Source organism: Olea europaea, unplaced genomic scaffold, assembly GCF_002742605.1.
Source record: "Olea europaea var. sylvestris unplaced genomic scaffold, O_europaea_v1 scaffold1296, whole genome shotgun sequence".
Taxonomy (NCBI): domain Eukaryota; kingdom Viridiplantae; phylum Streptophyta; class Magnoliopsida; order Lamiales; family Oleaceae; genus Olea; species Olea europaea.
Window position 1 is genome coordinate 268601 of NW_019230424.1, and position 14659 is coordinate 283259.

General features: G+C 36.2%; 2 protein-coding genes across 3 annotated transcripts in view; one reads left to right on the forward strand and one right to left on the reverse strand.

Annotated features, from left to right (window-relative positions):
* The first annotated feature begins 786 nt into the window (after positions 1-786).
* LOC111374815 (deSI-like protein At4g17486) lies at positions 787-5652 on the forward strand. 2 transcript variants are annotated; one of them, XM_022997555.1, is made up of 3 exons: positions 787-1044; positions 1264-1551; positions 5531-5652. In XM_022997555.1, exons 1-3 carry the CDS (start codon positions 912-914, stop codon positions 5551-5553), a joined length of 444 nt encoding a protein of 147 aa, XP_022853323.1. In that variant the 5' UTR covers positions 787-911; the 3' UTR covers positions 5554-5652. The 2 variants fall into 2 exon arrangements, with proteins under 2 accessions (XP_022853323.1, XP_022853322.1); XM_022997554.1 differs by lacking the exon at positions 5531-5652 and adding an exon at positions 2108-2458.
* Positions 5635-14659, reverse strand: part of LOC111374810 (DCN1-like protein 5) — a 32690-nt gene continuing 23665 nt past the window's right edge. Inside the window, exons 4-10 of the mRNA XM_022997546.1 lie at positions 8127-8201; positions 8022-8060; positions 7350-7440; positions 6586-6646; positions 6385-6491; positions 6046-6111; positions 5635-5755 (exon numbers count right to left, since the gene is read on the reverse strand). Of these exons, the coding sequence (XP_022853314.1) occupies positions 5666-5755; positions 6046-6111; positions 6385-6491; positions 6586-6646; positions 7350-7440; positions 8022-8060; positions 8127-8201 (529 nt within the window). The 3' untranslated portion in view covers positions 5635-5665. The remainder of the gene's footprint in view (positions 5756-6045; positions 6112-6384; positions 6492-6585; positions 6647-7349; positions 7441-8021; positions 8061-8126; positions 8202-14659) is intronic.

Here is a 14659-nt window from a genome sequence, read left to right on the forward strand (position 1 = left end):
AAATTAATTTAAACTTCGGGAAGTTTCTGAGATTTACCAAAATTGAAAAAGTAGAAAGCACTTATCAAAAATTCTAATAGTCCTCCGTGTTAAGCTGTTCCTATATTTCAGTCACCAAATTTTTCACTCACCTCAACATCTCTCTCATAGTTCGTTTATGGGTCGAAATGAGGGAATAACAATACAAAAAAATATGTCAGAAAACTACACCATAAGAAGTCGAAAAGAATCCGTTAAGAGGGTCGAACGCTACCACATATACCAAAAGAAGTCGAAAAGAATCCGTTAAGAGGGTCGGACGCTACCACATATACCAAAATGTCCAAGAATTAGGGAAGACGTGGTCACGTGGATAATTAGGCTATAAGATCAAATATATTTTCTTAGAGAGAGTCGAGAATAAGAATAGAGTGCCATCAAATACGCTGCCATTGATTCAAAACCAGAATTATGATAATCATTGATCTGATTACTCCACTAATTTCCTCTGCAATAAATATCATTATACAATTTCCACCCCCAATAAAACGCAATTAATCAGAGATTATATGTATCATAATACAATATACACAACCGACACTCTATCATAATAATGTACGTTAATTTCTCCATTAAAAAACGAATTTTTGAAATTTAAAAAAATTTGATCCAACAACTTCAGTATATGTTTAGCATACAGTATATTGCCGTTTAATTCACCTTACCCGCACCCCAATAGACCCCACCCCACCCCACCCCACACCCAGATTCTATATAAGTTCTGTGGTTTGCCACCATCTCAAATTTATTCTCAATCTGCTTCATCAACCCTTCTGAATTCAAATTCATTTCCATTTTCTTGAATGCACTAATTCTTGAAGGAGAGGCCAATCATAAAAAAGGGCTGCAAATAATTTCTTGATCGGCTAAGAATGTTATGCAGAAGAAGTTCAATTCAGTGTAGCCATGGATCTGTACCAGTGTACCTTAATGTCTATGATCTAACCTGCATTAATGGCTATGCTTATTGGCTTGGTCTTGGGGCCTATCATTCTGGGGTTCAAGGTTTGTATCCCTATCTTGCTTTGCTTCTAAGTCGATATATTTCGTTCATTCGTACAAACCTATTAACTCGATTGCAACATTTCTCGAAGAGCATGTTATGTTACGATTTTAGAAGTTATTTTTCTTACTAACTTTATACTCCAAAGTACTGACTTTTTATTTCATTTTCTATCATCAAAATTATGATTGATTTTATATATTCTGATGAGATTGTGGCAGTTCATGGGGTAGAATATGCATTTGGAGGCCATGAGTATTCAACAACAGGAATTTTCGAAGGAGAACCAAAACAATGTGATGGATTTACATTCAGGAAGTCAATTTTGATGGGATGGACAGATGTGAGTCCTGGGGGAGTCAGGAGACTTATGGAGGAACTTGCACAAAAATACAGAGGAAATACTTATAATCTCATTACCAAGAATTGCAACCATTTCTCCAATGATGTTTGCATTAAACTTACTGGAAATCCCATCCCGAGTTGGATTAATCGACTCGCTAGGTTAGGTAAGTAACTAATTCTATGATTTATTTGAAGAAGATATCATATCATTCAAAATTCTCACATCGCGTATTTTTAGTTCTGACTGTCTTACATTGGTTCCTCGCTGCCTATAATAGTCATTCCTTAGAATCCGGTGAAGACTAGATCGATCTTTAGTATGATTTGATCATAGTTAGCAATCGTCCAATACTCGTGTTAAACATATAGATAGTCATGTTTGTCAGATATACATGCCCTAGAGTTATCAGTATTAAATATACACACGTTTGCCTAATAATCAAATTGTTATTAACAGCTAAAGTGATGTTAGCATTTGATTTCAGAATAATTATGTTTGCTGCAAAAGTGATTGCTTTAAATGAAATGATTCGTCCATGTTTTCAAGTGGAATATGTATTTGGTGGAGCCCCATGTGCATCATTGGTGCTCACTTTTGTTTCAGAAGAATAATTTAGATGCTAATTGATGCTATGGTTAATAAATTTCTCTTTATGATCCACTATAAATTTATTAAATAAATTAATTTTTTTCCTGGTTGATAAATCATATGGTTTCTAGGTTTGTTGTGCAACTGCATAATTCCAGAGAATTTAAATTCCACAAAAGTTTGCCTACACTAAACTGAAGACCAAAGATGTGAAGAAGAGAAGAAGAAACTGAGGAGCAGCTCGAACATATTCCCTACCTCGTCTAACTCATCGTCATCTTCATCGTGTTCTCCGCCGCTTGCCACAACCAGACGTAGTCGAAGCATAAATTCTCTGCCTCCATCTTCGCCTTAGGTTCTTGATTCCATTCCACCCAAACAAGACACAGTGCTAGACAGTAAATATGAAAATATTTTGAATTTTTTTTTTTTTTTTTTCAACTGTAAACTCCACTGACCGAACAAATAATTTACATATCTAATCTTCTTGCCCTTAGATTCTTTTCCTGTAATCTTATGAGGGGTTGCAAAATATTTCAAATCATAACCTTATGTCTTAAGCTAAAAAGACAAGGGAATGTGCACCTTTAAGAACATGTTTTCTCTAACCGCTTTATGCTTAATAATGGCACTTTTGCTTGAATTACTAACCACTGGATTATTTTTGTTGCCAAACTTTTTACTTTTTTAAATGGAAAAGTACCCGAAACTGGACCCACTTCCTTATAGCATCTCCAACGCCATTACTATATTGCTTATGATACAAACCATCAGAACTTTGTAAAAAAGTAATCACAGAGAAACTATATTGGAACTTAAGGAAACTGGAAATGTCTCCATCTACATCTAGAGGTGTAGACCGGGCTGTGGTAGGTAGATCCATGCCGGGCCACCCTCAGCCCTACAGAAAAAATTAGTTGGGATGAACACAGTCCCATCCGCACCCCATAATGCAAAGCATTGGCCTTTTGCGTGCTGGGGGCAGCCAAGCCAATTGTAGACCTCAACATGCACATAGGAAGTAACTAGAGTATGAGAGGGTTCTGAAAAAGTTGCAGAATACAAGATCACGAACACTTTCAGCTTATATATATCTTTGCTTTATAAAATAAAAAATGAACGATAAAGAGGCATTTTTAGTAACAGGAAAGAAGTTTCTAAATGAAAGCAGAATCGAAGTTGCGTAGTTTAATTGGTATTTTTGTGGCAAGTCCAGCTAGCACATACTTTTTGTTGGGCATGTTTGGTAAGTGATACCCAAATCCTCTAGACGATGATGAAAAAGGGAAAAATTCATAAACCATGTATTAACTATGCACAATTCTAAAATCATGTTTTAAGTTTAACTAATGCAAAAATCAGGTTTTTATTTATTTAATTAAATATATTTATTAATTAAATATAATAAGGTCACAATTATACAATTAATGACACGTGTACACAATTATAGGTCACAGATTTATTCATTGGTCACATATCATCAAATTAATTGGTCACAAATTATTTCGAAGTCACGAATCAAAATTTTGATAAGTCACAAATTATTTCGAAGTTATAGATCACAATTTATCTATCGATTTTATAGATCACAACTTATGTCATTGGTCACAAATTTCAAATAATTATAGGTCACGTATCACAAATATAGGTCACAAATGGTTACAAATCCAAAATATTTTAAGTCACAGGTCACGTATTTTCTAATTTGATGATCACAAATTATTTCGAGGTCACGAATCAAAATTTTGATAGATAACAAATTATTTCGAAGTTATAAATCACAATTTATCTATCAATTTTATAGATCACAACTTATGTCATTGGTCACAAATTTCAAATAATTATAGGTCACGTATCACAAATATAGGTCACAAATGGTTACAAATCCAAAATATTTTAAGTCACAGGTCACGTATTTTCCAATTTGACGATCACAAATTATTTTTTTAGTCACAAAATGATCAAATTTGAAGATCAAAGATTAATTATCGGTCACAAACCCCATACACCGATCTCCATCCACCACAATACATGGTCACAAACTCACAAATTATAGAATTTTAAGGTCACGGTTCAAGAGTCCGTCACAAAAACCAAATAGCGGGTCACATACGCCAAATAACCACCGCCTTGCCGCCACCTGAATAACTACACAATCGGCAACCACCATGACCAACAAACAATACAACACGACAGCCAGATCCACTCACCCAACCATCACAGCCACTGCCAACAACATCACCACCGCACCAAGCCAAGCCGACTACTAGCAGCCACCTGCTCCCCTTCAATATACCAACAATACTATACCACAAACATTATATTGACTAAATAACATACCAAAAACCACTACAGAACATACCACAAGCCACTGCAAAACAACACAAACTGTTGCAGTGACCGTATTGGCCTATCGCCTCACACAGCGGCGCTCAAATTGTCACTGCACATCGCGGCTACTGAACTAAGAGTCGCCATTCACAGCAGCGTCGACGTTGGAATCAGCTTCACCTGGCGATGCTGCTGAGAACTCTCAGCAGTCCCCGACGTCAGAGCGTCGATCGACGGTGGGCGCTTTTCACCGACAACAGCAGTAGGATAAGGGTATAGAGAGAGGATTCAACTCGAATGGTAATGTGAAGAAGTTATACGAAAACGATTCAGTGCAGTCGTTCGCAGGGACTATCAGAGAGTCCTCGCGACGTTGCAGCACCGCCGACCGCGTAAACAACTCCAGCCTGTGTCTCATCGAAGAAAGTCCGATTTGCAACGACCCCTGGAGAGGAGAGAGTGAAGAGAGAGACTAGGGATTTTGAAAATGGTATTGGAATTGAATTGGGATAGGTAAATATATTTGATTATTAATAATCAAATCCATACCTGAATATTGAATAAAAAACTTTCCCGGCTGATTTTTGCACTATGATCTTCAAATATCTGGAATTTTGTAATTTCCACGATGAAAAATCTAGGCCCGTTTTAACTTCATAGGCTGTAAGTTTAGGATTGAAGAATTAAATCCATACCACAATTGAAGTAGCCCAATTATGTTGAGTGTTTAGAGGTAATCAGTTTATTGGGCTAGATGCTTAATACCCGACTTTTAGGTAATTTGATTTATCACAAAAAAAGATAGATAAATAAAATCGGTATCTTTCTTCATCTACCTTATCTTGTCATGGATGAGGTCTATCTTTTAGTTAACATAATCTCGCAGATTTTCTATCCTAATCTTGCAAGATTTCTAGGAAATTAGTTCTCCCCACTGAGCATATAAATTGGAGCCTTCATCCTTCATTTTTATCACACCAAAAACAAGAGAAACTCTCCTCCTGCTTAGTGCAAAACAAATCCTCCTCTGCCTTCTTTGTTAAATTGTCTTTGTAACTGATAATGACCTTCAAATTGGAAATACCTTTGTGGTGTGGATCAAGTTTCTGAGCCCAATTAAAAAGGGGAAAATCGTTCTTCCATTTTTCAGTTTTTGGTTTTAAGTTTCTCGAAATTAATCTTTGCAAATCCTTCATTAATTGGTTCTTTTGTTTGATTTATAGGTGGGTTTACTTCACACAACTAAATACCAGAATGAAACACTTTCATTGCAGCAGTATGTATTACAGAAAATTCAGAAGAATTTACTAATTTGATTATAAGCAATGCTGTAGGCAATATAGACTTCGACATGGTTCTCACCTTACACTCATCCAATCGACAAAATTATCAAAGACCAAGGGCCAAGCAAGATCTGGATCATAATTGCTGAAGTCTGGGAAGCTAATCTGTTGCAAGATCATCAAATCAACAAAATTGCATTAATTACAAGGGACAAAAAATAAAAAAATAAAAAAAATACAAATTTAGACTCAATAATTCCCCAAGAAACCCTCTTGTATGCATAAATCTCTGTTAATGTTGGAAACAACTTAGTTTGAAGTGTCTCCTAATTAGTGTATCGGCAGCTTCTGTTAGTCAGAATGCCATCACTGTTTATAACCAAATTGTTTACATAACTCGATCATACAGAGAAGTCACACTTTATGATTTGATGTAAGGTAAAGCATCGAATTACCTCATTACAGAACCGATAGAACCCCATCAATTGATCCAAGTTAATGACCCTGTAATCATTCTGCATCTGCACCAACCATAAATTGTGTAAATAGTAAGTTTTCCTCCGTGCATCTCATCAACTACATAACAGCATAGTACCCAGTAATGTCATCTCAGCAAATACCAAAATAAAACAAAGAAATACTTAAAATTTGAGGTAACAAAATATGGACCAAAAGAATATTCATGAAACCTGAAACATAAAACCAAATTGGAATCTAAAATTTGTTCATTAAGACCATAAAAATCTCGCATTCATTCAAAGGCTGAGATTACATGCATAACCGCAGATGCTCACCTTTAGATACTGAATAAGTGCATCAGCTTGGGGCCGAAAATGCGACCGTAGAACAAGATCCAGCAGTATGCAAATGCATTCAATGTCTATACTCTTCTGCTTTTCCTCTGGAAGTACATACAATACAAAGGGGTTAGCAGGCAGCTGAAATGGGAATTTGAAGAGCCAAACATTGTGTGGAAGCTGAAAAAAGGAGCATACCAGTCAAGCAATATCTAAAAGCGTACGAGTAGAAGTCCACAAAGTTTGATGGCCTTCTGGCCTTGTGACAGGGGAAAAGATAGTAGATTATTTAAAGAACCAATATATAATTACAATCTCACACTAATATTGTGATGCATCACCTAGTACCTCATTAGAATTCATAGTTTCATCTTGTTAGACATCATGTTGTCAAACGACCTCTCAGGCGATGATGAAAACCAATTTTATCAGTCGACATGAATGACTGAACGATAATTCAACATCGAATAATGGATGAACCGACCTAACATTGCTTTACCTATTGGATGGCTAATACTCTTTGTGGCTTGTTGTTTCTTTTTTTTGAACTTAACCCTAGTCGAGCCTACTTACCATATTGTGACTTACCTTAAGTTGGTCATTGAACTAATATATATATTGGTAATTGGTTCTTCTCCTTTGTGCCGTGCTTGAAGAGAACCCGAGAGAGAGAGGTGTTATTCTTCTTCTTTTCCTTCATGCTTCCTGCGAAGTTATCTTCCCTACCAATTGCTTGTGGCTTTGTGACTCTTACCTGTGTGGTATCCATCCTAAGTGTGTGGTAGAATCAACAAGCAAAAGAGGAAATAGCAACCATAGGAAGGGCGGACGCCGGCGGTCGGTCATCCCTCGATTTGGTGTTGAATTCGATGTTTAATGGTTAACTGAGCCCAGAAATCACTTTGGGCAGCTAAAGGAAGATCCTAACACATCTCTAAACAGAAAGTTACAAAACCTAAGACTATCCATATCTCTTTCTCAAGTTCTGGAAGTGCCTTCTTGATTTTACTTATTGTGTCGTGTCTACTTTCAAAGCAAGGCTTGTTCACCACTCTTCCTGAGCAAGTAATAGGATGAGGACATTGAGGAGTATTATTACTATAGTTGAAAAATGTTTAAATGTGCAAGTTCTACAGAAAGACGGGACAGTCTGTGCTTGCGCAAGTGCATGTATTTGGCACGCATATGAATAAAAACATATGACTCTACTTTGATTTTCAATATTTTAATTCCAGGCAGGTAAGCATTCTTGAGTAGAGAATTATATATCGGCATCAACTACCATCCGTCGATGGGCGAAGTGTTGTGTTAAGCATTTGCCATAAACAAGCAAAAAGACGGAAATTCCCTGGAAAAGAAGAACACCTTCTTGTGCTGTCACTTTTATATTAAAGAATTCAATAAGATATTCCCCATTGTGATACAGAAGGTGTAATATACATTTATGAGGTACATCCTTGCAATTTATTCAATAGCGCAAAAGAATACAAACATGCACATTAAGTTGATAAGAAAACAGGAGTTGAAGCTGATAAATTAAACTTAAGCACGTGAATCTATTGAAGAAACAAGAGCGTCATGAGCCAAATCAAAGAACATTAGTAGTGAATATACATTTAAGAGAATGCTAAAGCCTAAAGGTGAAATATCCTTGTCTTTTAGCTTGCATTTTCCTAAAAACATAATCGTTAATGTCAATTTCAATTTTGAAGTATAAAAAGGAAAATATTACAACTCACCAAGCAAGCATTAATATGCGGAAATCAGTATGATCGACTTCCAGATCAGAACAAAGGGACTCAATTCCTTCAGGTCTGCTCTAACATATATTTCGAATCAGTCACGTAAACGCATAGACAAGTAACGTGGGGGAAAAAATATAAAACATCACTAATTCCTCAGAAAGCAACCCATTACTTATGACTATAGTCATAGTATAAAGACACATCTTACGAGCACATTAAAGTAAATGAAGATTGGAACATCTCAATGATTATAAATTTGTACTTCAATTGCTTGAAAACAATTAGAATTTTACAAAATCTGCTTCTTAAAAATGTTGACAGGATCTTAGAGCTGGGAAACTATGAATAATACGTAAAATTGCCCTTCATTAGCTTACCAGATGAAAGGTTGCATACTAAAAATAATGAATTCGTATCTATTACACTCATGTAGTGAGGGAAATAACGGATCAGGTTCCTAACTTCAACTATTATTGAAACTTCCAAAATAAGTAACCAATGCCGTACCTGTGCTTCGCGGGGCCTGAGTCGAACTTCGGAATTTGGGCCCTAGGCCCTAATTCGTAGCAAACAATCCTTTTTTAAAAAAAATAAAATAAAAATTAGAAATTTACGGAATTAAATTTGTTAACTTAAATCAACAATAAAACAACAAATAAATTTTTCGGTGTTCCTTCCTTCTGTTCTCATTAAAGTATTTATTCGTTTATCCAATCTGACTTCGAATTAATGCCTACTCTCTCTCTCTCTCTCTCTTTGAGCTCCAGATGCAGTTTAGGAGCCATGGTATTTGACTCAAGTCACTCGTCAGCTAACAATTACTGAAAAGTGAAAAAAACAAAGGCAAAAAATAAGCTATGAGGATCCCAAAGCAGTCCATGAATAATATCCCAGCAAAGGCCATAGAACAAAGGATAAATGAAAATGATGAAATCTTTATTTTCTTAACTCTCAATTTCTATTTTTATTACTTGGGATTGGGACTAAACCTTGCCACCCCCTTTTTTGGAATAACCTTACTATTAATCAATTCCATGTAAGAAATAAAAACCTTGGTAACTGCAACATCCGCTTCTTTAAGTGCCACTCCACCACTTTTCTGTGAACAAACAATATTTTGTGGAGTGATATTCTTAAAATTGTCTAGTTGCTTCTCGAGAATAGCATATTCATTACAAAACTGATATAAATCTCTCCGACGAATGCAAAGGATCAAGTCCCCGATTCCTTTAATTCTAGGTCTAGAGCTGTCTCAATAGTTTGGATTATTGTGTCATCTAACTTCTAATATTGTGAAGGATCATGTATATGAGATGCCATCTCTAGATAATTATTTGCTTTCAATTAAGGTATCTACAACCAATAACTCGAGTGCCTTTCGAACTAGCAAATATCATTTCCATTACTCTTTTTATAGCCTCATATTTTATTTCAATATGATGCACATCCACAATATGATCCACCACGTCTATAGGCATTTGCTCATGAGACCATTCTGATCCCTTGTGAATCATAGGAAAAAACTCATGTTCAAACAAGTAGCTAAAAGCCCTAAGGCCTACATTATGCAAAAGTCCAGCAAGTTTTCCTTTGTCTTTATGGATTCAATCATAATTAAAGGCTCTGTCCAACTACACTCAAAACAAACACCCTTCTTCTCACACTTATATTCAGCTAAAAGCAAAATTAAAATAAAATTAAAACCTTCTTGAAACAATTCGTAACTTTTTAAGCAATTGAATTGCTTGTATAAAATTAAGCCAGTGAGCCCTATTCAACTTTGAAATGAAATAAAAACCTTTCACATTCTCTTCTTCTATTGTAGAGCTTTGCCATCAAAATAGTACATTATTTTTTTCTCCAAATTACATTTGAATATTTGATTAAAAAGTTAGGAAAATCAAAAATGCCTTCAGAAGATTCAAATTTTCAAAACGGGTGAAAAAAAAAGGAATTTATAGATGAAGTTGAAGAATAGAGCATATCATCAGATTTTGGAAACCGCAAGAAGAAATCAGCCAATAACATTATAACAGCAATTACACTCCAAAATTCCAAAATAAAGGGAAGAGAAAAGGGGAAAAAAACTGAAATACTATATTATGTGCAGGAAAGTGAAAGAAAGAAAAATAATAAATTTATATTTTAGACATAACCTAAACAAAAAGGAGCGGTGAATTGAGAGGTGGATTGTTGACGGTGAATTGGTGAGGACGGACACCACATTAGCTTCGACCACCACCGCTGGACATGTAGGTTTTGCCGTTGATTTCTCGGAGTCTGGAGGTCTTTTCTTTTGAACGCATGAGCATAGTGCGTTTAAAAAAAAAAGTTAAAAAGTGAAAAAATGGGCCCCTAAAATTATGGGCCTGAGGCGGAGGCCTCTTGGGCCTCCCATCAGGTCCGGCTCTGTGAGTAACAAGAGAGAGAGAGAGAGAGAGAGAGAGAGAGAGCTTTCCTCATCTCCATCCCAACAATGGGCACTAAAGATAGAAGTGTTGGGAACCTACTTACACGTGCATAGTGGAATTTGAAATTTATTTTCGATTATCAAGAATTGTCTTTGTGTTTAGATAGAAATTGTGATTAAAATATTACCTTTAGCAAAATTTTCAAACTCCTTTGAGAATCCTGAACACGATCAATCATTATTGTTCATGAAATATTTCTTTCGACTTAAAATTACCGTAAGTGTATGGTACGTTAACAAGTAATAAAAGAATATTAAGTTTTGAGTATCGTCTCACAGAGATCAAGTAGTTCAAGTTTATCTATCTTAGCCTTAACTGAAACAAATTTGTCAAAACAAGAATTTATTCAAAATTATACACTTGAACTAATTCAAAATTATACACTTGAAACAAATTTGTCAAAACAAGAATTTATTCAAAACAAGTTTTGAATATACACTTTCTCTCGAGATGTATTGAACCTATTATTATACACCACTGGTCTATATCTCTAAGACAAATGCATATATAAGAATGCATGTGGTTTTTTAAATATCTAAAGATTCACACAAAGTATAGGGGTATATCTCTATCTTCTATCGGACCCTATGACAATTTATACCTTGTCAAATTTATTTCACTTCTCTCGAACAGATGAAATAAACCACCAACCATCACATAATTACATGCACTTAATTATGAAAGAAAATTATTGTATATAAATTATTCAAACATTCAAATACGTGTTTATTGCCAAATTGCAGACTAGAAATTAATGAAATCACATCATATGGTACATCGATCTCCTAGTACATGAAAACCTAGCCTATCATGAATAAAATAACAGAATACATGATAAATTGAAGAAAAAACATCACCGAATTATGAATTTGTTTGAAATCTCGATGATCTTCGTGTAAATCCTTGTTACTTTGGCTCAAAATTCTCTCCAAGATGTGTTTTCTTGCCTCCCAATGCATTCTGCCTCGAAATATGATGGCTTTAGGCTTTTATATTGCATCCCAATCGAGTTCTAAAAGAGTTATATCGAAAATAGGAAACTGCAAGACCGGACCCTCAATTATGCTCATGCGACCGCATAGGCTTAACAAGGCGTTCTGCCTCAGAATATGATGGCTCTAAGTTTTTATATCGTGCCTCAGTCGAGTTCCAAAAGAGTTATATCGAAAATAGAAAACTGTAGGATCGGACCCCGAATTATGCCTATGCGACCGTATAGGCTTAACCTATGCGACCGCATAGGCTAACAATTTTGGCCCTAAGACATTCGGGAGGCTCCTATGCGATCGCATAGGTTCCCCATTTTTCGAACGTTGATTTTAGTCCTTAAACTTTATTTTCCACATTCTTGGCCTCGTTTCTTCCTTCTTTTCTTTCCCTCTATCAATGTTAACCTCCAATTGGTACTTGACTCGATTGAATCTTTGATTGCTCCTTTGGTTCATCTTTTGGATATTTACGTGTTGGTTCCTTAACTTCCATTTTGGTTCGTTTTGGTCCTTTTTACTTCTTTTTCTCATGAATTCCGCCATTCCCATCACTATACCCTACAATCCAACAATTGAACGAATTTAAGCCAAATTTAAATATTTTCCTCGAGATTTAGTCATGTTTGTGCATTAAATAAGTGCACAAAAACGTACTTATTAAATTTCCCAAACTTGAATTGTTGTTTGTTCTCAAACAAAATAGCGACTTAACTCAAAAACAAACATGGCTCAATAACCTTTCATGTCTCAGGATTGGACTAAGTCTCTTACTTTAATAAAATTGATTAATGCATGAATGAAATCAACCTTTACTTGTTGAATACATACTTGACGTGTGTGTGTGAAGTCATGCCAACATATCAAGCTCATGATTGGTTAAATCCCGACCCCAAAATGGTCAAATATATCCTTACTTCGCTCGAGAGATACACAACCCCCCAAATTTATTCTTTTCACTCAATTATTTCGGGGTTGCGTTTTAAAGTTAAAAGAATACGTGACTGTAGTCCTTACCCTCTCTTTGTTTGGATAGATCTCACCATCACAAGTTCGCATGTCGACAAGTGAAGGCTCTCCTAGATTTGATTGCTTCAACACTCGAGATTAAACTAAGTTACTTGTCTCTCCTTGAATGTGTGATTTTTATCAATCGAATGTCCAAGGGTTTTATCCATAATATCGTATTCTATATTTTTAACATTCTCTACTTTTTTTCATTCGTTTTTTGTGTGTGTCATCTTCTCATTTGCTTTCTATACAACCCGTGTAGCGAACTTTAGACCGATGTTTCCCAAACCAGTTGGCTTTAGGGCACCAAGTTTTACACCATTGCAGGCTTATTCACTCGAGTTACAAAAGCTCGATCAGATGACTTTTTGTTGACCTCTTTCCTTCTTGCTTTCTATATGACTCATGTAATGAGCTTTGAGTCGATGACTCCCAAACCAGTTAACTTTAGGGTACCAGATTTCTAGATATCCTTAAAGGCTTACTTGTTCGAGTCATAAAGGCTTGGAAATGTGTCATATTTTCATAACCTAGATTTATGTCCCTTTATTATTTTTCTAGACATTTAGTCTCTAGAATCAACCCCCAATTTAAGACTTTATCCTAGTTTTCATCTCACTTGTTTAGGCACTCCACACAGCGTAATTCATGTACGAAGCCCCCACTTATCTCAATGTCCCCCCATAATTGTTAAATCTTATCCAAACTATTCACTTTGGTTTATGGGTGTACATTCATTTATGGTTTAATATAATCAAGGTTTTCTGGTTTCTCCTGTTTTTTTTTTCAATCCCAATCACCCACCTAACATGTATGGCATGAGTGGCGTGCATATGGAATGTCAAGTACTGCATCAACAAGTATCAGTTAATCAAATTCTGTACCATATCCACAGCTCCTAACACAAACATTTTCCAATAATCACATTATTGCCGGCAAGATTATCAAATCCACGCAAGTATGCAATGAATTTAATACAACATATTGATCCAATAATCACTCATTAAGCACACAATATGCAACTAGTAAGAAAGTATTGATGGACTGTGATTGTTTCAAAAAGGATTACATTATGCCTATAATTTAATTTCCAAAACGTGTCACCATTCAAAATATGCCACCCCCCCAAACTTAAGTACATTGTCTTCAATGTGAAAAATAAAAGCTTCAAAAAGGCATAATTTGAAGGACAAGTGCGAATTAGAAGTAGCAAAATGAGTTAAATAAAACTTCCCTGATCACTGTGGTGGTGGTGACTGATAACTGGGTCCCGCGGTGTCGTTACCCGGTGGATGTGAGAAATGAGCCAAGATCTGCCTTAGTAGGTCTGACTGCTAAACCCACTCTGCTTGCATGGCTCTCATTGTGCTACTCTATACTCTAACTTCACCCTCCATGCCTCGCATTCGGTCCCAAGTGTCATTCACTCTTATTTGTATTCCATCCACTCTACCCACATATATATTCCGCCATTCGTTCGTAGTTTCCATCTCTCTCCTAGCTGATCGGGCCTCCTGATATGTAGATTGCGCCATGGTTTGAGTGGTACTAATATCACATTGGACTGTCTGCATGTCAGTCGTCAAAGCTGCCAACGTCTGCTGTAGATTCTGTATGTCGCGATTGATCTCCGTGGTGATGGCGAATATATGACGTTTTAATTGTGTATCGACCTCAACCTCTAGTGGTGATGCCTGTGGCATCTTCTGATCTGTAGGGGCCTAGCCCTGCTCTGCCTGCCGCCTGCGACGCTCACTCTCTTCCTTTTCTCTGTGCTTGACCCTAGCTCTGTCTTGAGCTTCCAAAGTACCGCGCTTTATAAGGGGGCTAGGTTTAGCAGTCGCCTCCCCTGGTACAATGTTGATTCCCGCAGCCCTACATATGCCAGTGATGAGGCTAGGAAAAATCATAGAGCTATGTCTGTCTTCCTAAGTTCCCATATAATGTATCTGATCATAGTATAGAGTTGCGAGGTCAATTTTATTTCCCTAAACCAAGTGATAAATGAATCCGGTTGTGGCATCTGTAAATGTGGTCTTGTATGAGGTTGGCTCGATGT